At 45.5% G+C, this 24,633-nt stretch overlaps 1 protein-coding gene across 3 annotated transcripts in view; it reads right to left on the bottom strand.

Annotated features, from left to right (window-relative positions):
* The window catches only part of Ufd4 (ubiquitin fusion-degradation 4-like), a 160,138-nt gene that overhangs the window by 55,888 nt on the left and 79,617 nt on the right, over positions 1-24,633 (bottom strand). For 2 of the 3 annotated variants that reach the window (XM_075698741.1, XM_075698742.1), the window contains exons 2-14: positions 23,252-23,486; positions 20,794-21,021; positions 18,548-18,841; positions 16,066-16,124; positions 14,649-14,866; positions 11,424-11,599; positions 10,374-10,497; positions 9,510-9,720; positions 7,932-8,073; positions 7,216-7,422; positions 5,561-5,887; positions 1,861-2,157; positions 1,097-1,237 (exon numbers count right to left, since the gene is read on the bottom strand). In XM_075698741.1, the coding sequence (XP_075554856.1) occupies positions 1,097-1,237; positions 1,861-2,157; positions 5,561-5,887; positions 7,216-7,422; positions 7,932-8,073; positions 9,510-9,720; positions 10,374-10,497; positions 11,424-11,599; positions 14,649-14,866; positions 16,066-16,124; positions 18,548-18,841; positions 20,794-21,021; positions 23,252-23,486 (2,659 nt within the window). The remainder of the gene's footprint in view (positions 1-1,096; positions 1,238-1,860; positions 2,158-5,560; positions 5,888-7,215; positions 7,423-7,931; positions 8,074-9,509; positions 9,721-10,373; positions 10,498-11,423; positions 11,600-14,648; positions 14,867-16,065; positions 16,125-18,547; positions 18,842-20,793; positions 21,022-23,251; positions 23,487-24,633) is intronic. The other variant, XM_075698743.1, reaches the window with a different exon arrangement.

The raw sequence follows: 24,633 nt of genomic DNA, 5'->3' as shown, positions 1-24,633 counted from the left end.
ACTGAAAACACCTATTTCTGGCCTGCCCTAGAAAGATTTTCAAGCAATAACCATAGCTCACAATGTCTGATTATGATATTTACCTTACTGTAACGAGCACCTTTCTCTTTTTAAATAACACTGGGCCAAAAATTGCCAGCGCAGTGCAATCAGACTTAAAACCAAAACTGCCTTCCCATAGGTTGTACGCTTTACTGCATAATCTTGACGTACTGCGGCGAAGCAGACTTTAGGAAACCGGTTGCCATTGCTAAAAATCGTGTGCGTGTTAAAGGGGCCCTGAACCACTTGTATCAAATTGGAGAAATGCATTCGAAGTTACAACAGGCTGCTTTAGAAATACTAGGAATTTAGTAGTGCCAAAAAGATATTATTTTGAGTTACGAATTTTCTGAGCTACACTGCTAAAGAGTTAGTGCTGCGTTACGCCAGATCACTATCCTCAAGACAGTGGCCTCTTGAGGATTCAGCGCCAAGTTACTCGTTACCCTTCATACACACGACTTGTGTATTACAAGACTGCCTCATGATGACATCATAAGCATCAATTAGTATGTCTGAATACATGCGTACACTAGCAAGAACTAGAGCCAGTTACAACTGGAAAGGTTAGCTGAGCGAAATGGTCTGCATGTTACCGCCGGTTCAATATAAATAAGAGGTCCAAGAAAGAGAGAAATGAAATACACACGTGCACACGCACTCACACACATGCACTCGTACACAAACTTGAAAATGAAGGCAACACTGAGCACCATGCGAGAACCAAGCAAACAAGGTCGAAGGGAGCTTATGGTACCAACAAAAAGCAAAGTTATCCATCTCTGACCTCCCGGTTGCAGCAGGGCACATCCTGTTTTCACAGTATCGACAAAAACAGCAACTGACAGCCAAAAACGTAGGTAATAAATGTTTAACATAAAGCTGCACTTCTTGTGCGTTACTGTAGTTGAGGGTGCCAAAAAACTGCATAGGTGACAAAATTGTTTAATTTGCATGCATAAGATGCGCCGTTCTATGTGGTCCGATTGACAAAGGAGGCCTCCATACTGCATTTGACCTAAAAGAAGCTGATGAATACCAACAGTGCCCTCACCTCCTGCCAGCTGGAGAGCTGCTTCTGGCAGGCACGGTCAATCTGGTCCACGATTTTGCAGAGCCTTGTCACCACCACCCGGGGCTGCGCTTGGGCGCTCCGGAAGTGTGCATTGTAGATGTCCCGCGCCTGAACCCGCACCTGCACGTGCAGAGACTTCGTTAGCACCGCCCGAGATAATGCGATATGCATGGAATGTTTGGGACAATTTCGACAGCACCTTGCTTGTAGTCCGAAACTCCAGTGCAATTTTTTCATTGGTACAAGACGAGCAGCAGCGTTAAAAAGTCAAAATCTGTTAAAATAAAGTTGTGCACCGTTTCACATTGGACGTCTTAGTTTTCCATCGTTACAGGGGACCAGCGCAGAGTTCCACTAAGAAGAAGAGCAGCATAAAAAAGGCTTGCATAGTGCTGTGCTTTAAACAAAGCACTTATTTTGATGGTAAACAGGTATTCGTGCATCTACCACAACAAAGGAAGAAAAACCATGCATAGACACTGCTTCTGATGTCATTATCTTGCATTAGTGGTCAGATTCCTGCGCTGTTCCCCTGTAACGCTGTCCAATAAAGCCAGAGCCACAACATGCGGAGAACTTCCAGTGTACCTTGAACATAACTTGTTACTCGGCATCCATTATTCCACGTCTAGCAAATTATACCGAGTCACTATGAACAGACAATGTAACTATACGCGCACAATTCATGCACAAGCCTCTAGGACCCCACCGTACCCTTTGTGTTCCCCACCGGCTAAACCTACCTTCTGCTTGAGCGCCTCCATCTTGGAGCGGAGGCGCCTTCCGCGGCGGCCCGCCCAGCCCGCAGCGAACTCCGGCCCCAGGGAGGTCTCGGCCGTGAAGGAGTGCCGGGTGCCCCGGTTGGACTCGAAGATGAAGCCGGGCAGGTCCTCGCGCAGCAGGGTGGCCTGCTGCTGCCCGTCTGAGTTGTGGATGGCGAGCTCACCCTCCCGCCGGCACGACAGCGACCAGTTGCCCACTACGAGTCGCAGAGCGCTGGGGCTCGACAGCAGGGGCTGACTCGGGGTGTGCGGCTTCACCTGCACGCACACACAAGGCGGGGAGAGTTGTCACCCACTTGAAATTGACACGAACCTACAAGACAACCTGGACAACCTGGACCTTAAATGAAATAAAATCTGTCCAGGGTTGCTAGTGGCCTGCGCACATTTAGCTTTTTTGCCGGTGAGTGTTTTTTTTCATAAGATAGTCAATGTTATTTAGTTATCACCTGGTGCAAAACATGCCCACCGCACCCGAATAGTTTTAATATGTTTGCAGATTCCATAGCAATAAAGCCTTGTGTAATCAAATGGTGTGCTCGACACAAATAGTGCTGTACAAGAGGACCAGCACTTGATTACTCTGGAATACAGCGATACAGACAACCTACAAGATTGGGGATGTGTGAATACCCGAATACCTCGTTATCGTTATCGTGAAACATCGTTAAATCGTAGTTGGCCGGAGCTCGAAAAAAGTATGCACTAAACAGTAGTGCTGCTTAACCGAGATAGCGCAAGATCGCCCACCTATCTGTCAAAAACGGAACTCAGAGAGAGTGTGATGAAAGGGCAAAAAACATCCGTGTATAATACGAGTTAGAAAAACTTGACGAAAACATTTATTTAAATTTCACTCCGCACTTCAATCACTGTCTTGCTCAGCTGCGCTCTCTATGCCATATTCTACCGTGCTCCAGCACGCGCTTGATCATGCCCTGCGATCCGCTTGTTCTGCCTCAGTATTCGTGTAGCACTGAATTATACCGCTAGTCATTTTTCCTTGTGCACAACGCGCAAAATCGTACGCTGCGCAAACAAGACAGCAGCTCGCGCGCGACGCCGTCAGCGGAAATGCGTAGCGCTAAAAAAAAAAAAAAGCTAGGAGAAAAAATTAAGGTGGGGCCTGTGACCTATGCGTCACTTGACCCTCAAGGTCTGGTATGGGAGAACACAGGGAAGGAAATTCGCTTGCGAAGGCTAGACGGGCCGGGTGGAAAGAGTGTTTTGCTTGGCAGTGAAGCCGGCCTGCTGAAATCATGGGTTCGCGGCATTGAAATATATCTCGGCTATTAATGAGCCGACATTAAAAATTTTTGCGGCAGAACAGAGGGCACGTTAACAACTTCCAGCATATAACCGAAATATGCTATGGGGCCTGGTGAGGGGCCCTTTAAGGCATCCTCCGACTCGCTGCTGCTCGAGCCATCAATAAAATTGTTACGAACGATGACAGGCCAACAACTTGGTCGCAAACATCCACTTCATTACCGCACTCCGTGACTCTTCCCCAACGCTGTCCATCTGTGCACGTCACACATGAATGTCGATGGGCCCAAACTATAATTATTTTGGATAATTCGAACTTGAGTAAGTAGACACAAGTCATACCCCTATGGTGACACTGATAGCGACCCCTTTATTGGCAGAGTCCGTGTTGGCGAGGCCTAGAAGACAGTGAATGTGTTGAACACATGTAAAAAAAATCACTAGCCGAAAATGCCTTTTTTCTGCCTGCCCCAGGAGAGATTTTTCAAGCAATAACCATAGCTCACCATGTCCATTATGGTACTGGCGAGATTAAAATGTGCGGCTTTTCTTTTCCAGGGAAACTGGCCTGAAAATTGCCTGCACTGTGCCATCGAATACAAAACTAAAGCTGCCTTTGTAGCGTTCGTATACTTTACTGCATAAAACTAATGTACTGCGCCAAAGCCGACCTTAAAAAGCTATGTGGCAAAGCCAACCTTAGGAAACTGGCCGCCGCTGTGCAAACACATTTTTCTTGCTAAAAAAATCAGTTACATTTTATTTTTTTCTACTTGTTTCATGAGCTTTAATGTAATACCTAGGTTAGTTTTCTTCTTTTAGACACCCAGAAAATGGGTGTACGTTTGATGTGGGGGTTCGTTAGGTTCTGGCAAATAATGCCAAATGAATTAGTGGTGTGTTATGACATTTCTTTTTCATGCATCTTGTTTAATTCAACCCACAGGATAACTTGATAAATTTTGTCGGACCAGTCAGGGTCGAAATAACGGCCATGCTGGTCAACTGTACCACTATTTGAACTATTCGCTACTAACTTGATTCGAACATAAAACTTAGTATTCGACCATGCTTAAAGGGACACTAGAGGTTAATATTAGGCCAACGTGGACTGTTGAAATGCTATCCCAGAAACCTCGAAACACTTGCTTTTTGCGAAGAAGAGACTTATTTTAAGAGAAAATGCGTCCTGAAGCGTCCGTGTACCTCTAGCGCAGTTCAAATCAACCGCCCTCCGATCGAGGAGTATTGACAACATGGTCTCATAGTGACATTGCGCCATCAGTGAGTAAAACAGCTTCCGCAGACGGCGCTACGGCTTTTCTGCATAAAACGCAAATGTGCGGCCAGAAACAGAGCCAAGACAGAGCCGACAGCAGCGCGAAAGCGGAACTATGGTGGCTAGCGGAAGGGAAAGCGCACGACGATAAGCTGGTTCTTTATTTTATTACACCAACTTCGACACTCGTCGCAATGGATGACCCTGACAACGACACATTAGCTGGCGATGCTGGGCTCGAGTTCAGCGATTTAAGCACTGATGAACGTGACCTGCTGTTGAGGGCTCGCGCTGCCGGCGTCGCTGCATACTACTACGACCACGGCCTGCTTTGAAAGGCACTTCACGCGACTTCAGTAAGTCTGTGTTGAACTCGTAATCCTCTGGACGAAAGTGCAGCGAGCATACTACGCGATTTTCAGCTGTTTGCCAATGCGCTGTGGCAGAGATACGGCCCTAAACTACTTCGAACGGAGAGGTTCACTCGTTGGCACAGAGTGATAAGTACCGTTGGATTCACCGCTGCAACTGCCCTTGGCCAAGTTCCGCGGACCGTTCGCGCATCCCACGACATCACATTGACGTGGCTTTCTCGCTGCTTGTTCCAAATGCAAACTTTGCGAGCCAGCAGGACCACCGCAGCACGACGCGATAAAGAAACAACTGAAACTCCAAAGAGCGCGCGGCACAAAGTCGAGCGCGCAGAGTCGAGCGAAAACGAAACCTTTCGATCACCTATACTACTCAAGGGTAACGTCAAAATGTTTTTTTTTTTTTTCCTTAGAATTGAATAGAAGCAGACAAGTAGCATTTTCTTCCGTCTTATAATCTAATGAAATGGTCTTTTTAATACGAGTAGTTGAGTACTAGTAACATAAATTATGATGAGGAGTGCTTTCGTGATCGGGCTAGTACCGGAATGACGCTGGGGGGTCTCAAATCGTGTCGTGCATTTACCTCAATTTCTCGGTTACTAAAGCTCTGTTCGCGATTATATTGACGCCTTAGACGTTCTAGAGCATTGCTTTATCACTTCAACTTGGCTTTCTGGTAACCTTTAGTGTCCCTTTAACAAAACTGAAGTTGAAGGACCGTGGGGGCACTGCTGCTCACCAGGGTGCGTGCCCTCTGGAGCTTCTCGAGGAACTCCCCCCGGTTCTCGGAGGAGTCGGAGCCTCCCTCGGGGCTGCCGCTCGAGTACATGGTGGCGAGCTTTCCGTCGAGGATGAAGCGGAACCAGCCGTTGGAGCCGTGGGAGAGCTCCAGGGCGGCCGCCTCGCTCCAGAGGTAGAGGCAGTCGCGTCCCCGCACCAGGCTCCAGTCACGCCAGTGGTACGGCCGGCCCGCCACGATCTCGCGCGCGTCTTCCTGGGGCGCTGGCTGCTGGGCCTGCGGCTGAGGTTCCTCCTCCTGAGCCGCACTGGTCGGCTGCTCCATGGCCTGTGGCAGGAAGGACAAGCTAGAGCATTAGATGACTACTGGGGCAGCCTGTGGACAATTCATTCTCTTAAAGCACAAGGCTGGGCTAACTCACTACTTTAAGTGTGCAACATATCTGCGGCATCAAAAACAGAAGTCAGTTTAATATGGGATCAATGCCAAACATCACGCTGAGACACCACATAAAACTGCTAGGATGGGCAGTGAAGATCACCGTCCCATCTATTTTATATGGTGTCCCAACATGATGTTCACCGTCAGTCTTGCCTACTTAATGTTGAGTTCTTTCTATAAGCCGTTTTGATTAATTAATTGAGTTTACCATCTCTGAGCACAAGCATAGTTTTGGGTAACACCTCCATAGCGTCTTCTGCTAACTGCGAAATGAGTACGGTTTCCACTGTGCTGCCTACAGACAAGACAATGAGAAGAACCCAATATAGCACAATACATTGTTGAGCTAGTTAGTTTGTCAAGGCTTGCAAATTACACCAAGGAACACGAAGGAGAAGAAGACTAACGACACACGAACACGGGACGATGACAGAAAGAAAGCAAGACATGCGGAGTAGTCACTGTATTTACCCGAATCTAATGTGAACTTCTTTTCTGAAAAATGGGTCAGAAAAATGGCCCGCACATTGCAATCAGGTACGAAACAAAAACAGTGTTCGCGACGTCGGCAACAGCCCACCATCACAGCCATAAGATGCAGCGTTGTCGCCATCAAGAGATGGCAAGGCAGCATTTTTTGTGAAGGTTGTTGGTTCATTTCATGCTCAACTACGATCTTGAGCGGTATTTTCAGTGAATAACTTTCAGAGGTACTATCGCTTTCCATGATTTCGTGCAACGGCCTCAGTGTTTCTGGCCAAGCTGTGCACAGAGCCGGGAATGCTGCTGGACGCACAGTCCAACAAGTCCGGTGCAGAGTCTTGCGAGAGTGATAGCAGTATCTCTAAAAGCCATCGCCTGAGAACACCACCCCAGTGTGCTTGGAATCTGTGGCCAGTGAAATGCAAATGGCGACGATGACATGCCTCATTCATTAAGAAAGCTCATTTAAAAGAAAAAAGGATTCCATCTGTGAACAAAAATTTTGCATGTCTTGTTTTTTGTCCCTGCCAAACATGGTGGGCACACAATGTATTTCTTTTATGTAGTGGTGGCATGTTACATTCAGGTGCAACGCATTGGGTATGCGTTGGAATTGGGTAAACACCAGTACTTGGTACACCTTGTGACTTGTCTCCCTTGCCTCTCTGACACAGGCATGCAAGCCACAGCAGCTGCTGCTGTGAAACAAAAGGCCCACAGAGTCAGCTCACCACTTCCTCACGGGCGCCCCGCACTGTCGAGGACGGTGTTGTCTCGTCGGAGGAGTGCTCGGTCGACAAAGCGGCCCCTCCTCCGGCCAGTGCCTGCACCTTGGAGAAGACCCCCAGGCGAGCAAAGTGCTCCAGGAAGATGGTGGGGGCCTTGGTCATCACCTCCTGGATCATCTGCAGGCAGATCAGCAGGCTGTCCTCGTCCTCCTGCAAGTTGCCAGGGGCGAGAAGAATGCAGAAGCGTGAACTCTACAAATATAGGAAATCAGTGGACAGCAACACTCAAAGCAACAGATTCGTTTTGGCACCAAATAGCTTAGTGGTCCTTGACTATGTCAATCTCAAAAGCTGCTTCTGAAGAGAGATTTAAAAGAAGTGTCAGAACCTTGAACAATTTCATCCTAGCCAAGCGTGGATCAGAATCCTACGTGTAAGTGCAACTGTCTTCTGCGCACACTAATTATGCATAGACTGATCCGGAGCAACCAGCAGCTACTGCTGAATTTCTAAGAGCCAAGGCCATTGGCAGAGTGCATGTGAAGCATACTTCTTAGAGCCTATTAATTAGATGAATGGGCTTTTATGGCACAAGGGTCAAGGGAGGCCAAAGAGTGCCAGACCCATCAGGCCTCAGAACTCAGGAAAACCGGTCTCGTTTTGAAAAGTACAGCACGCACAATTGCACATTCCAAGGCCACCCCCCTGATTGCACACACCTCAGAATCGAGGACGCTGGCAAGAACCTCGACGACGAGTGATGCAAAGTTTGGTACACCCTTCTCTGTGTTGCCCATGTCATTGAGTAGTGAAGGCTGGATGTAGTGCAGCATCTTCCTGATCAAGTTCAGGCTGGACTTCCTGCAATCACAGAACAGAAAAGGTGAGGAAACAAGAAAGGCAGTGCAACAAAAGACACGTGATTGCTTAGCTAAACTTGACGGAACTGAAGCCACTGCCTGTTGAAGTTTCTTGATGTTTTACAACACTGAGAAGCATTCACAGACCTACATGTGATTGGAACAGTTCCTAGTTTCGCTTTTGCTCTCACTTTTATCTCACAGATTGTTGCCAATTTTAGCATCACTGCTGCTGTTTAGGTGCACTTAAGTTGTGTGCGGAAACATTAGAATGAAGCAAAAAACAATTTAGTGGGCCAGTGCTTTGTTACAACTGTGCCATTAGTCACAGGTATGGGCGTACGAATGTTTGAAAAGTTCAAATATTATTGAATATTATATTTTTATTATTTGTATTCAATTCGAAAAATAGATATTCAAGAATGTTCGCATATTCCATTCGACATGAATATCAGAATCAAATCGAATATGTTGCTGGCTGTGCGGCAGCAAAAGTGGTTCTTCACGTTTGTTTCTACCTAATCGAAGAATATTGGTGCGATCTTGTGATGAATATTGTGACGATTTGTGCGAGGGCCCAGGACGCGGCCCAAGCTCAAGGCATTCTGGAATGAGGACGCCTCTCCAAAGCTGCATTCACCCAATAACAATGTTTATTCTCTCTCTCTCTCGTGCTGTAGCAAAATTTCCACTGTAAAGCCCACTTCTACAGTGTCCACACTTTGCCACTGAACGTCTAAGCTTTGCGATAAAGCCAGCCTCTCAGCAAAGCAAGGGGCACAGTTTTGCCAACGAGGGTGCCCTTTCTTTTTTGTATTGTTTTGTATTGTTTTGCAGCTCCACTCCCAATTCTGGGGTTATTGGTTGAGAGAAATTGAGACGACTAGCACAGGGTCACATGCCTCCGAGTTTACGGGCATTTGATGTGGTATAATAAGGCACAGGCTGGCGAAGACAGCTAGTGGGAATTACCAAATTTTCCAAGCTAACATGACCTAAATACACAATGTTTCAGTATTATGGCTTACTAGTCTAGTTTTTTAAGGTTGACAATTACATTGCAATGTTACAACATAAAAAATTTACCCAAATGGCCAATAAATGCATGTGCATATCATTATTCAATATTAAAAGTCAAGTATTTGATTTGTATTTGAAAATTTTAATATCCGCGCACCCCTAGTCATAAGCAACAGGCAGTGGTGAGCAACTTGTACATTTGTCTGCTACGAGTATTGCTAAATGATGGAAAAGAATAAACAGAAAGGACAGTGACTCTACGGTTCTACAGTCACGTGCCAATAGTCTGTTGTTTGTAAGCCCATATCTATCGTCCACAAAAGTCTAACTGTGAGGCGGCAATAGCCACTTGTTCACGTCTGTTTCACAATACCCGGAGGCTGTCCTGTCGGCAGGCAAGCAAGCTAATGACCTCACCTGACTGAGCGGATGAGCGTGTGCTGGAAGGTGAGGCAGAACACGGGCAGGAGACGCCGCAGGTAGACGGGCGCCATCTCGGGGTCGCCCTTGGGCTCGCCATCGTCCTCTGGCTCGCCAGGCGTGACCCCGCCGGCCCCAGATGACGAAGCACCTCCCCCGCACGACCTCTTCTCTCCGGGCGACTCCCCCACTGGGCACATCCATTCGCCTGCATCCACACAAGGCACACGCTAGACATTTGAGCTTCGCATCAAGTGCTGAGTTTTAGTTTTAACCAAGATGGTGTTAGCACACTTGCAGCCAGTCAAAAGTGTGGTGGTCACATGGGGCAGTTTAATAGCAGCAACGAAATTACATTTCAGTGCTAATCCCTTGCACCAAAATGTCTTGCCGTGCTGGGTAAAGGAGTTATGAGGAAGCCCGCAAGGTGGAGAAAAGTTAATGAAGGGGAAAAATGGTTGTCCACTCGACCGCAGCACGAAGCTACAAAGAAAATCCAGACGGGTTTCTCAGAGAGAAAACTTCGCAGTTGAAGAAAAATCTCAGACTGGGACGAATTTTTCAACTGCAAAGATTTATTTCTGAGAAAGCCTTATGGGTTTTCTTTTGTTGCTTCGTGCAACAGTCTGGCAGAAGACCATTTTTCCCTTTCGAATCCTGGAGTCCCTTGCTCTAGGAATTGCAAATGCTTCAGACAATCACCTGCACCTATGAAGCTGTTCTTGGTTATTTTTATGTCAAGCTTCACTTGGAGGCACTTGCTAAAGATTTTTCTGTGTTCCATCACAATAGCAGAACCGCCTTCAAAAGCATGCATGCACATGTCTGCATACTACAATGCATGGCAGAAGAGCGAAGTACCGGGAGACTGCAGGATGGCAGCCACTTCCCGGTGGCCCTCATCGTTCCTCTCGCGTGCCTTGTCCAGGGGCGTCTTCCCGTCCTCGTCGCGCAGGTCGGGGTTGGCACCATGCCGAAGAAGAACCTGCAGCAAATGGCGGGGAACGCGTGAATGCGCCTGAATAAACGAACAACAAGAAAGAGACTAGGTGGACAGTACGTTGAATTGTGAAATGTTAATGACAATGAGCAAAGAAGAAACACTGGTAACAAGAGCAATACTTCAAGATGAAGACGGTGGCAAAAGCAAAACAACAGAGTTAGCAGGACGTGAGTACTGTAGGAAGCTAAACTTCCTGGCGACTCGCACAGGTAGACTACAATGAAGGCTGCAGTGAAGTAGTGGCACACACAGCACTTTGAATTCCTGGTCGTTTATTTGGCTGCCAAAGTCACGAGTTACACCTTCTGTGTTATGTTGTGCCAGTGGCCATTAAGTTAAATGTACTCTCAAACATGTCGACTTGAAAAACCAGGTTTGTTTCCGAGCTTCGTGCAAGCCCCAAGTGACCCTATTGAGCCCCAATAAAATCAAAATTTCTTCAAAAGTGTACAGTCGTTGCCTTCTACCGGTACTAACTTATGGGACAGAAACATGGAGATTAATGAAGAAGCTTGAAAGGATGTTAAGGACTGTGCAACAGGTGATGCAACAAAAAGTGTTAGGCCAAGCGTTATGAGACAGAAAGACAACGGTGTGGATAAGGGAGCAAATGGGTGCAGCCAATATTCTAGTTGACATCAAGAGGAATAAATGGAATTGGGCAGGCTGCATAATGTGTAAGGTAGATGACTGGTGGTTTACTGTATTTACAGAATGGGTGCCAAGAGAAGGGAAGCACAGCTGAGGATGGCAGGTCGTGGGATTAGGAAATTTGAAGGTGCAAGATAGGATCGGCTAGGGGTTAATTGGAGATCACTGAAGGCCTTCATTCTGCAGTGGACACAAAGAGGCCAATGAAGACGAATGAACGAATGCAAGCAAGAGAGAGACACAAGAGCACCGCCCACCTTGGCCACACCAGGGCGGCCAAAGCAGGCGGCATAGTGGAGGGAAGAGGAGCGCTGGCCCTTGTTGACGTCAGCGCCCCTGTCGCAAAGGAACTCCACCATCTCCTGTGTCCCAAAGGCTGAGGCCCAGTTCAGCAGCGTCTGGCCCACGTCGTCCATGAAGTTCACCTCGATGCCTGCAGCCAACGCAACAATAGGGAGAGGAGGAATGTCAGGCAAACAAGTCCCAGTGCGCGCGCGCACACACACACACACAACATGCGAGTTTCTTGGATCCAAACATCTAGTGCATTGCATAGCTAGGGCTTTGAATATGAATTTGGCAGCCTTGATGCCAAGCTGATCGATTTATTGGCCACTTGCCTGCTCCTAAAGCTCACACACAATGCGACACCTGTGATTAAAATGGCGTTGAACGTCCAACCACCCTGGCTGTGAGTGGTGCTGGCTAACACTCCCAGGGCTGATCTTGCACACCCAAGCAAAGGTTGGTAATATAGACTAATGATTAATCAATTAAATGTATCCCGCAAAACGATTAATCTTCATCGATTTCCACCTTTCATTTAGACAAGTTTAATCTATCAGACCTGTTCAATTAATCGTTTTCGAGAGTTTGATGGGAGTGGTGTAAAAATTCTGAAACCGTACTGGAATGGCGGCGCACGAGCAGTGACTGTGCAGCTCTGGCAGAGCGACTGTCAACTGCTTTTCCGAGTGTCGAGTGATGCCGAACTGAGCGTTCTCTCTCTCTCTCTCTCTCTCTCTCTCTCTCTCTCTCTCTCTCTCTCTCTCTCTCTCTCTCTCCCATGCTTAACCCGGATTCACTAGATATCACTTTCTAGAGGCTGCTTACGCCACAAGAGCTTGCATACTTGAGCAGCATGATAAATCAATCCATGCACACAAAATAATTATACTTGCAGGATGACTGCACAAACATGTATGGCAAATCAGTTCTGGTGGAATCCCGCAAGGTGGAGAAAGTGTGATGAAAGGGAGAATGTCATCTGCCTGAATGCAGCACAAAGCTACAATGGAAACCAATTCGGGTTTCTCTGAAAGAAAGCTTTGCAGTTGATCAAGTCATCCCGGTCAGGGATTTGAACCCGGGACCAATGCTTTTCAGGGGGGATTCCTCTACCTGCCGAGCTGACCAGGAGGCTAGCAGGTCACAGCGCGAGGGCGAATTCGCAGACTACTCAACGCACAGGGACACTGAATATGGCAATCCCAAACCAGGACGCATTTTTCCTCAACTGCGAAGCTTTCTTTATGAGAAACCCAGATGGTTTTCCATGATAGCTTTGTACTACATTCGTTTGGACGACAATTTCCCTTTCAAGCTTTATCATAGAACACTAGTTGAAGCTTTATGCTACTAGGCTGGAACCTAAGTTTTCCAGTTTCCGCCTGGTGCCAATATCAATTAACTGTGTTGCCAGTACATACAGAAAATTGCATGCATAATGTAATACATTCCTGAAAAAGATTCTGAAAATAACAGATCTACCAGACAAAAACTGACCCTGTGGGATTGCATGTATGGAAAGAAATAAAAATAGAAAGGAATAAAAGCACCCTCAAATTGTGAAAGAATCCCGACAAGTCTTCAAGTCTGGTGCATGGCCAATTACATTAGTGTCAGAGGAAAGAAAACTATGATGCCTTCAATTACACTGTGTGCCTTTTCCTTAAACATTTTTTTCTTTGCCCAAATGAGCAGAAATTACTTTTCTTTTCAGTCAATCCCTTAAAGCTGCCCTTTCTAAGCTGGCCAAGCACGTTAAAGTCAGATAATTGCAGTCCTTTATACCAAAAATATTCATGCACAAACAAAAACCTTGACTCAGTCTGCTAAAAACACAGGAGTGGCACAGCATCCAATAGGCACATGAGGCACAGCCATGTCTCTTCATTTCTTATGTTTGGCTGCCCGAGACTGTCTAGGACACTGCTTTATACAGTCACACCCAGCTATTACGACTCGAGTCAATTTGGTCTTGACCAAAAGATCAGGCCAGCGCCCATACATTTCATGGGCCCTAACTTTCGTTGTTTAGATCCTAAAATTAGCCTTCGCTGAATAACTCAAACTTTACCATTCAGCAAGCACGTGCTCGACCCCTGTGGTGACCCCAACAGTTACCCCTTGAGGGGCAGCATCTGTCTCGGCGTAGCTTAGGAGACTGTGAATGCATTGGCAACGCCTACATTTGGCCGCCCTAGGAAGACTTTCAAGCAATAACCGCAGCTCACCAATGTCTGGTTACGGTATTTACTCAATTCTAACATGCATCTACTATTTTGCTTAGAGAAAGAAAGAAGGGGGAGGACCTAAAATTGCCTGCACAGTGCAGTCGAGTACTAAACAGAAATCACTTTCGCAATGTTTGTATGCTTTACCACATAACACGAATATATTGCAGCAAAGCTGACTTCAAAAACTGTGCGGTGAAGCTGACTAAGAAACTGGTCGCCATTGTGCAACACATATTAGACCAAGGCTGGCCAGACAGGCTTATGCAAAGAACCATGAAAAAGGTAACATGAGCTGCAGTAAAAGGGGGGGTGGGGGGGGGGGGGTGGTAAACTTTTTTACTTTGACAAAGCTGGTGGCCACAGTGAATACCGCTCATGCAAGCGATTGTTCATTGTGGCTCTTCACTGCACTTCCCTATTCCTGAAGCAAGCACCTTGAAGTTCTACAATATAAAGGAAGCTGGTCTCAAGAGACTGAAATATGGGGGGAGGGGGTTACAGATATCAGAGAGCCAGGAGCCACAATGGGACCCACCAGGAGCCGCAGTTTGGCAGCCCCTGTATTATACCCCTGCCCATTTTTCTTGCCAGGAAATTGGGCATGCCTTGTCTTTTTACTCTGTTTAGAAGCTTTAAGGGCCGTTTCTATGTTAGTTTTGTACTTTAATACATAGAAAGTGGGCATGCATTTGATGCGGGGGGAGCGCTAGAATTGAGAAAATATTTCCGAATGAACCAGCAGTGTGTTTTAAGAGTTTTTCTTCCCCGCATCATGCTTTATTCGACCAGCCGGACAACTTTATCAGTTCTATCAGTCCCGTCGGGGTGAGATTAATAGGAGTCTACTGTACCCAGTTTCTAAGCATGGAGTACTCCAATATAGTGGTGCATAACAAGAACACCACAACTACACAAAATCCTGGATCTGCACATCCTGTCAACAGACAGCGGACCAGCGCTTACCGCCCGAGTCGATGGCGTCCACGAGCGCGTCCGTGTCCTTGCTGCGTATGCAGTCTATGAGCTGTCGGTGGGTGCGCTCGCCCCCCGCACTGTCCACCCGGCGGAGGGAGCTCAGGCGCGTGGAGACCGAGGCCACGCCAGCTTTGGGCAAAGCCTTGCGACCTTCAAACAGCAGCACCAGCAGAAGGTCCACCAGGCGCATTGTGTCCAGAACACACCTGTGACCACGAGCAACATTTAGAGCGACACTATTGAGACACTAGATGATTTTGCAGCGGACAGACAAAGTATTCTTTCAAAACTATACTTTAGTAGACTTTTCGGTAACAAGTTGATTGCTGAAAGAAAAAATCAAGGACAAACTTCGTCTTATAGATCTTTAGTGACAGCAGCTTAATAATTGTGATGACATTTTTCATTCTCGAATTTACAGAGTTGTAAACTTGGTGTTATACTAGTTTGTTCTTAAAGGGACACTAAAGCGAAACTATAAATCAGTTTAGACTAATGAACCATTGTTTGAGAACCCTGCAGGCAGTCATTTCAAAACAATAGTTTGATTATTAGATGAGAAAATTAAGGTCCAAGCATCAGTATTTGAATTTCGCGCCGAAACCCCAGCGCTGGTACGTCAGCGTGACGACAGGGATTCCAAAGTATGTTTTCGAATTAGGGCCGCGTTGGCTGAATAAAGGTTTCCGAAACTTGCCATGTTTAATATATGGTTCCTTTATAACACAATGTAGTCAATCTGTACCGATATATATAATTAGTAGGCCCTAGAAGATGCCATCAAAATCCAAGACGTCACAGCCCCCAGGTGCGGAAACTTAAGTAGGTGTCGCCACCCGTATTTCGTTCTTCTGCTTTTCTGGCTTACCAAATGTCTTATCGTTGTAAGAGTGGTGTTTTTGGTGTTGTAGAACAGTAATTTACTGATGCAGAAGAAATCATTTTTCACTTTAGTGTCCCTTTAAATATGCAATATCCAAGAAGTTTTTACAAAAAAATTTACGCCATAAATAAAAAATATGTTCTCCTAATTTCAGTAAATCTTAGCCTTTGCCTTTAAAAGCAAGAACGCTCCCTGAATTCGGTGCAGCAGATTCTGCAAAACAATTTCTGCTCCCATGTATTTAAACGGCAGCTCCCTAGGTAAAGCAGCCCAGTACTGCAAATCCCTCTTAGTGCCCTCTAGTTACTGCTGCCACACTGATCCCCGCATGAGGAACCAGTCCAAGTGTCTCTAACACCACAATGTTATCAGAGTGTTCTAGTTGAGCGTCCTTACGGTCCGCTCAACTAAAGCACTCTATTAACAGCATCTCAATGCCCCAATAAGTATTATGTATTTGGAGGCATGATGCCTTTGAGAATCCATTTGACCAAACAGCTCCCTTTGCAAACCCCTGCTTACCGTTCATCTCCTTGAAGGGCTGACTCGATGGCATCGGGAAGCTCTGACCTTAGCAGATCCTGCAGGCAAGCATTGATGCAGCAATGCTTTAACACTGGGGGTGAGAACATTGTGGACGACTACCACAACATTCGTGAAACACTCTTGAAACCCTCTCATAATCATGGGACCAAAAATAAGAAGTCCATGGAAATCAGACCATTGTGCAGAAACTAGAAAAGTTCGCAAGCTCGTACTACAAGCAGCTGAAAAGCCTATAGTGCTCTATTAAATAAAGAAAAGATGCTCATTATGAGTTTTTTCAGACCGTGTGTTGTACAACATAGCAGAAGACTCTTAGCCAAACCACTACAGTAGACTTTCTTAGGGCAAACTTGAAGACTGGAAATTTGTTTGCCTTCCCACAACTTAGGCCAGAAATACCTTGAATCTACAATGCACCAAACAAAGGGCCCGCCCACATGAGCTGAGCCTGAACCATTTTGACCTATCACGGAGGGCTAATGGCAAATTTTGAATAAAAACAAATTCGAATATCTTTACACTATGCCAGCCCTGGACAACATAAAGGTGTGGATTAATTCGAGAGGTTTAACTGCCAAAGTGAACACATAGCTTATGAATGACACCAGACAATGTCACAGGAAAAGAAAGAAGTGCTTGAGCACAATGTGGCGCATAGCACTGCATCATGACATGCACTTTCAAGAGGTGAAGATCGCACGTAGGTATGAGCCTTGTGCAAATGAATACACACAGTGAATTACATAAAACCCATGCAAGCAAGCAAGCAAACAAATGCTGAAGTGCGCACATCCGTGGCCTTGGGGAGGTTATTATTCATACCAATAAGATCAGCACAAAGAACACAAGACAGGACAGGCAGTACCGGCCATGTCTTCCGTTGTTTGTAGGGGTGTGCGAATACTCTAAACTTTCGAATAGCAAATCACGTAGCGTCCTATTTGATTTGGTCTTCGAATCGAATAGTCACTATTCGTAAATGCGAATATTTTTCTAATACATATCTAAATTTTAAAACGTCAACTGTGTCCAGATAAACATAAAAGCGGAGCAAAAGGCACAGTACATTTCCACCCCTGCCGGCATAGTATAGAGACAAAACATAAAAGCTTGCGTAGTGGCCGGAGCTGACTACATTGCTTAGGTGGCCATACCATACTGGCCATATACAATGATCATTTGCACTTTCTGAAGGGTTCCGTGCATGCAAAGAAACTACTTGTTTGTTCCTAATACTCCATTTGTTCTTTTAATAAAGAAGGCTTTATAACATACTATGTAATGACAGAAACTTGCTAACTTTCAGAATACTAGGATTTGAACATTGTTTCATATTAATTGTGACAGCAGCTATTCATTATTCCAAAACTATTCGAAAAGTATTCAATATCCGATTCGATTCTGGCACTACTCATTTTGTATTCGATTCGGTCCCAAAAGTTGCTATTCGCACACCCCTAGTAGTTGTTCAAATTCACTATACCTACCTATAATGAAGTCACATCTAACACAAAGTTTGGTTTGTTATTTGCTATATTCGTTGCACAAGCATATATCTGTTACACTGTAACAGCAGCCAGAGAATTTTTTTACTTATTCGTTATACCCGACGATTTGTTAAACCTGTGTTGATTACATTGAGGTTCAACTGCAGTTATTTTGGACACCGAATCAAATACGACCCGAATAGTGACAAATGCAATACAAATATAGAATACTTTTCAAATAATGAACCGCTGTTTTGACCACTTATATAAACCTACCACGGACATCCTGCTATATTCACAACATTAGCAAATTACGAAGAGTTGCTTACTGAAAGCAGTAACATATAAAATATATAGCAACAAATATGATGAAGGATGCCGGCAAGCTTCACGTAAAGCATGCAAGGCTAACGGACATAGGGTTTTCTCGTGAGAAGTACGTGGCGAGATGCTTGTGGCAATCTCGCCTCAGCGTTTCTTCTGGATTTCTCAAGCTAACAGGCTGCCGCGGCAACTTTCACGCCTTTTTTAAGAGGCCCCTTTTGGAGCCACCAAAGCGATGCCTCGGCGGTGCTTGCATATCGCTTGCCACCCGTGACCCTTCTTTGCAGTTGTTATGTCGGTGCCATTCTTTTAACGGCGACAGCCACGGCTTGTTACACGCGAACGGAGTGCTCAGGAAGCAGTTAAACGAGTGAACACAATCAGCAGCCTGATGGAGGAAGGTGGTGGGGAGGGGCACTGGCATCCCTGCCATTACAGTTTTCTCACAACAGCTCTGCCATCCCCCTATTTTGACTTTTTCATGCAACCCGGTTATAACAATTATCGTGGTTATAACAATGGAATTTTCGTGGCACTTGAATATTGTTGTAAGTGGGTTTGACTGAGTCGCACTTCTAGCTCTTCAGGTCCGTCTTTTGCTACGATGACTTCACCATGTATCAACCAAGTTCGTATGCTCAACTCACATGCGTGATGGCTGGTGAACCCCTGCACAGTGTAGAGAGCAGGCTGATGATGGTGGACACTGTCGGTGAAGATTTTGGCTCTGCCGGTGTGGCAGCTGGTGCTGGCGTGCCGCCGCTCTGCATGCCGCCGCCAGACGGAGGTGCCAGCAGCGAGGATGCTGGCGCTGCAGCGTGAGCCATGCGCCCCAAAAGCTGCTGCACCAGGCCGTGCTCCGCCAGAGGTGCTGGGTCCAAGGACCGCCGCATGAACCGGTCAGCCAGGGAGGCAAAGCACCGGAGGGCACCGTCGGATACCTGAAAAGTGGGGTGGTTGCACTTTCTTCTTTCTTTTATGCGTGTGTGTGTGTGTATAAAACACTTCATGGCAACTCTGACTGCCTTTAATGTGTAGCATCCTTCAACAATGATGGCAATGAGCCGTCTCCTCGTTCCTCCCGACACTTTCTGACATCCTTTTTTGTCGATACCAGGCTGCACAACAATTTCAGCATCACTGACATGCTGGTACATTTCTATGTTTCTGTCCCGCGATGTCCCTTCTGACATTCCTTTGTCAGAACGGTATGTGAGGACTCCACTAAGAGAGCATTTTGACCCTGAGCATATCCGAGCTCCACAATGACGCCTGCTTGAACTCATCTAGAGACTCAAGGAGTCGGCCAAGGCAAGTGTTGCACGCACCACGGAGTTGACGCTGTAGTTGGTTACCTGCAAAATGCTTCAATTCCCACAGTGCATGGGATCTGGCCAATTTTTTACAACCGCGAGCTTGTTTTACGATGTGACATAACTGTGCAACCTTGTGACAGAACACTGCAGGGGATTAACAGGGTACGTCAAATTGTGGATAACTTTCATGGCACTTAGAATAGAGGATGCAGAAAACTTGCTGGCATTTTTCTAATCAGGTTGAAAATTAACTATTACATATTCAAATTAAGCACATAGTACAGTGTGCATGAGTCAGACATATTATATTGTGCTTGATCTCAAGATTACGATGCTAGGACCCGAAACACAGTGCAAAAGACATCGGACAGAAAGGAAGACACAGATGCATACACAGGTGTAGACTGGGGTGTACACACCTGCTTGGACCTCCCGGCACTGTTTTTACCAGTACTAAAAGCAAAACAGCTTGCCCAAGCTTTCGTCCTGGTCAAGGTAATGACATGACACATTTTACAAATGTGAAATGGTTGTTCATTTCCGTAGCATGAATAGATAGATAGCATGAACAAGATATCATCCTCTAACCTCTTGGTTTACCAGATTTTATTAAGACTCCAGGTTCTTTAACACAGTAAAACAACATCTAAATGTCCTAACCGAACAACTGTGTCTGTACCTCATCTATGGGCTCACTTCTGAGGAAAACCATCATCTGTGCCTGCAGTCAAAGTAGCAGCTTTTGTTTTCCATCATAAGAAGACGTATGTACAAAATAGAAGCATAACATCAGACAATGTCAATTTTCAAAGTGGTGCTTTTAGCCCAAGACAAGAAAATAAGACAGGGCATAGGCCTTTTTCATCAGCTGAATAATAAATCTGAGCTATACAAGTGCCAACCAAAGCAAAAATTCAAGAAATCCTATGCAACGCCAGTGACAGTTCAACTGTGCTCGCAACTGTGTAACCCTTATGCCACAACCTGCCAGCAGCCACCAAGTGGCAGAGGATTACAATAACCCCTAATCATGATCACTGAACAGAGTTCTTAATGACAGATATAACCCTTCTAAAGCTGCTTATACTAGCTCTACGATTGATGAGTACAGATTGACAACCCCGATGTTTTTTTATTATTATTTGCTTGTTTTTTTATTATCCCGCAGGGAGTTAGGCAGAAATGAAGAAGTCACTTTGACGTCATGCATATTAGGGTAGTTTCACTACTTCAAGTTTTCTTCCTGCAATAAATGTAAACAAATGTTGCTAGGTTGAGTCTAGTTAACTTTTCATACACAATGCCATACATTCTTTTCAGTAAACAACTGACCAGACTAAGCAGATCCGTCTACAAGCTGTGCAGAAATTTCGAAGCTACACTGAGCCCCATATTTCATCTGTGCATTCCTATTGGTCACGAAAACTGAATTTCAATTAAATGGGAGAGTGCCCGCTCTAGCTCAGTTACTTAGTGAGGAGCCACCATAGTTCAAGGCATAAAATGCTTCAACGTTGGAGCTACAACTCCACTGACGCTATCAACACTGCAGCGTGGAAGAAGGCGACGAGACTCACGTGTGTGTCCTCGTGTCGGAGCAGAAGGGAGAGGGCCTCCACACAGGCTGGAAGACAGGCGTCACTGGTGTCCACCTTGCCGCAGAGCCTGGACACCACGGCCATGGCCGAGTGCAGCGTGTCCTTGTGCACCAGGGAGCCCTTGTCCCGGATGAAGGACAGCACGCACTGCAGGCCGCCCGCTTCAAAGACGGCACCGGCCTCCCGAGTGCAGATCAGTTCCAGCACCTGACCACAGACAGGCGGGGAAATGTCCACAGGCAATCGGCTAAATCAGCACACATCACGGGCACGGAGGAGTTGTACAGCATCATCCAGTCTTACAGCAAACACTTCATTATAATCAAAAGCGATCATGGCAGCTTGCAGATTCACTTTTGTTAATGGAAATATGTGTTAGCTGACACATCGACATATAGCCACCACAACTAATCACATCATTTGTTTCTGTGGCAAATGGTAATAATAAAAAGGCAGCCAAAGAATGTGCTTTTTCAGGGAAGCAAAAATTTGCTTCCCTGAAACTGCCACATCTTTTTATGGTACAACTAGATGGTAAGAAAGCAACTATATGGAGCCAGGAACTCTAAATCTGAACACAGATCTAAAATTTGCCTCATGATTGTAGGCAACTTTTGTCGATTGCAGCGTAATTATTACAAATTTGTAAACGCTTGTAAAAGCAGCATGCCTGGCAGAGAAGAGGCATTTCACTGGTAATTTTCACTACAATTTTCATGTCGAAAGAGAGTACTGTTGGTAATTCCCACTAAGAAGGTAACAAGCTTGTCTGAGTCACCAGCACTGTTACCTTAAAAACAGCTTCAAAGGGCCCCAATTTGACCTTTTAGAAAAGCTATATAATCTAGCTTTCCAGCAATGCATATTGCCCAAAGCATGGTAGTCGAAGCACTGCTTAATGCTGATAACCAGTCAACTATTGCATTGTTGTTGCTCTTGTATACCTGTGAGCAAAAGTATGAGGACCACAGGGTCGTCAAAAAAACAATTTCTCCATAATTAATATGCACAAACGGAAACTGATGAGTGCACTAGAGAATTTGCAATGCCAAGTTTGGACTGCAGCTTTTAATTTCAAGTTCCATCAACTGACAGAGCAGAAAATGAGTTTTATCACGCAATCCCTGGTTCGTATACTTTTGTTCACGGGTGTACCTTCCTTTTATCATATTTAACATACAAAAGCAATAATGAGAGTTTTAGTTTGTCCGTAAGTACATAATTACCATTCCCAGAATGCCGAGTTACCAGGCGTATAAACATGAGCAGCCAAGTTAGCTTAACAGGTGAGGACACAGCTGCTAATGCAGCAGCTAACCATATTGTACTTATCTGCTGCCGTAAAGCACTGGCAGCAATAGAATCAATGTGCAGTCCTTTTTGTTTTACATTGCTTAGACAAGAACACTCGTTCAACACAAATACGCTTCACATGTTAACGTTGGACAAAGTGCCACAAGATGTTGCGACCAGTGTTGTTACTGCTGTCCAGGTTTACCATACCTAGTCATCTCATATGCGTGTATGGACAAGCTAAAACTCTAATCATCAATCATCATTTTAAGAACGAGCTTGAAATAAGCTGGGCATCTTGCTAAAGGGTCTATTGATAAGGGTCCATGATACTGGCAGCCACTTTTGAAAGCTTGCTTTCATAGTGATGGGCATTACACAAAGCTTTGCCTCATAGGTAGCCTCAAGAACACTTTCAGAAACAAGTCAGCTTACAGAGAATTCACAGGTTATTAGAACACATAATGGACCCCAAACAACTGCACTTTGTGGGCACTAGAACAGTGCTCACAGAGCATGTGAGGCACAAACAACATGTAACCTTCACTAAATGCGCATATACAGAAGCTGTCAAAAGGCTAAATGCTAGTTCTTTGCAGAAACTACCATTTGTGCTCCTTGATTAGACCAGGGAGCCATATTTTGTAAAGATTTTTTTTTTTTGTCACCTGTTGCAACCAAACAATAATCCCAGACATAACGACATCTGATCGAAGGACAACTGAAGTGGAATAGTACAAGACAGCACCTGGCCAAATGACAACATAGCGAGAACAACAAATCATGTTTGAAGAATCTCAAAGCTATTTCAGTCAGGGTTCCATTTACACAGTCCCAACAGAATAAGATGTGACCAGGTTCCAAGCTACTGGCGCACAATATCTCTGCTAACGACATGAATTCCAAGTACCGATGCTTCGTTATGAAGACTCGTCCATTTCATGAAACTATGACAGAGTCACGAGGTATGATGACATTTGGTGCCAATCGCAATTAAGATTAGCTTAACACATTTGAGGTTGGCTGCAAGCCTGTTAATGGAAAACCTCAACTATTGTTGAAGCCTGTCCACGGCACCTGCTTAAAAATTCCTCATACAGCCAACGAGCTAATGAAACAAGACATGGGGGATGACCACACACACCTTGACGCATTGCTCAGCGAGGTCCTTGCTGGTGCGCGAGGACACATCGGCAACCACGAGACGGTTGCACATGGCCTTGACGGCGCCATCGACAGCCACAATGCGGCGCGTGCACTCGGCTGACACGTCCAGGTAGTAGGTGATAGCCCGGGCTGTCACTTCGAGCACATTGTCGGGTGCACCCTCGTCGAGAAATATGCGGCACAGCGCTGGGAGGAAAGTGCGAGGTGGGCAGCTGCAAGGTGGTAAAGAAAGGCAGGGAAACAATGAGGTCAGTTTTCTGGTCGGGTGTTCTCTTTTTCACGACATTGTCCAGTTCATCAATAATGTTCATGGAATGGCTAAGTTTCACACTAAGGTTATGTGCTGCAGGAGAAAATCTGAACTCTGTAATAGAGCTGCCGATATGGTAAGTTGCATGGGAAGCCTTATGTGGTTTCACTGAACTAGCGAAGCTTAACTCAGCCTATCAAATCAAACGCCAGTTGTGTTGCTATGTCAAGAACCCAAATCCCACAAAATTGCATAGTAGCAGGAATCCTCACTGTTCATTGGCACACAAAGCTCCGAAGGGCTTTCTGTATGATTGCCTCTGATTAAGTGCCACTTTCTTTGTGTTCATACGAGTCCAGAAAACCTTTCTTTATCTTTCTATTTTCTCATTCCCATTTCCCGGTGCAGAGTAGTCAACCAAACGCTCTTCTGGCTAACCTTCCTCTTCGAGGTATTTTTTTACACATTATTATTATTTATATGTTGCATTGTGTGAATATTACATATTCCCTTATACAACATCAAATTATTGCACTGAATACATAAACACATGATTACATAGAAGAAGAAAAGGAACAGGATATGTTCCTCCCAAAATTGCAAAAGGTTACACAACTTTCCAACAACTGCAATTTTATTAGGTGCAAATATAATGGGGGGAAACGTCGGTAATATCTTGCATTTATTTTCTTCGCCTTTTTTCAGCCATCACCAAATCGTCACCCTCTCTGTGCATTCTTAGCAGAGATGAGCTGATAACGCCAGCCACACAAAGCTTACTTCGTGCAGAAATACCCACAAGCATCGTCTGGAGATCTGGGAACAACAATTTTTCGATGTTGTATTTCTCGCGATTGTGTTTCGTTTCTTTTACTTAGCTTGCTCATCTTTAATTCATCTCTCCATTGTTATTATTAACCGAGGGTCCCGTTGCAGTCTTTGACTTTGGGACCCTCATCTGTATATTGTCTCTTACCCATTCATTGTATTTAACTAATAATAAACTGAAACTGAAACCAACATCGAGACCAGTGCGAGACCAGTGCTTGCTCGTTGCACCCCGCAAAGCAACCTCACAGGATATGCACACACACACTCGCTTATTAGTC

Source organism: Dermacentor variabilis, chromosome 7 (assembly GCF_050947875.1).
Source record: "Dermacentor variabilis isolate Ectoservices chromosome 7, ASM5094787v1, whole genome shotgun sequence".
Taxonomy (NCBI): Eukaryota; Metazoa; Arthropoda; class Arachnida; order Ixodida; family Ixodidae; genus Dermacentor; species Dermacentor variabilis.
The sequence above is the reverse complement of the archived record's forward strand: the minus strand, read 5'-3'. Positions and strand labels throughout refer to the sequence as shown.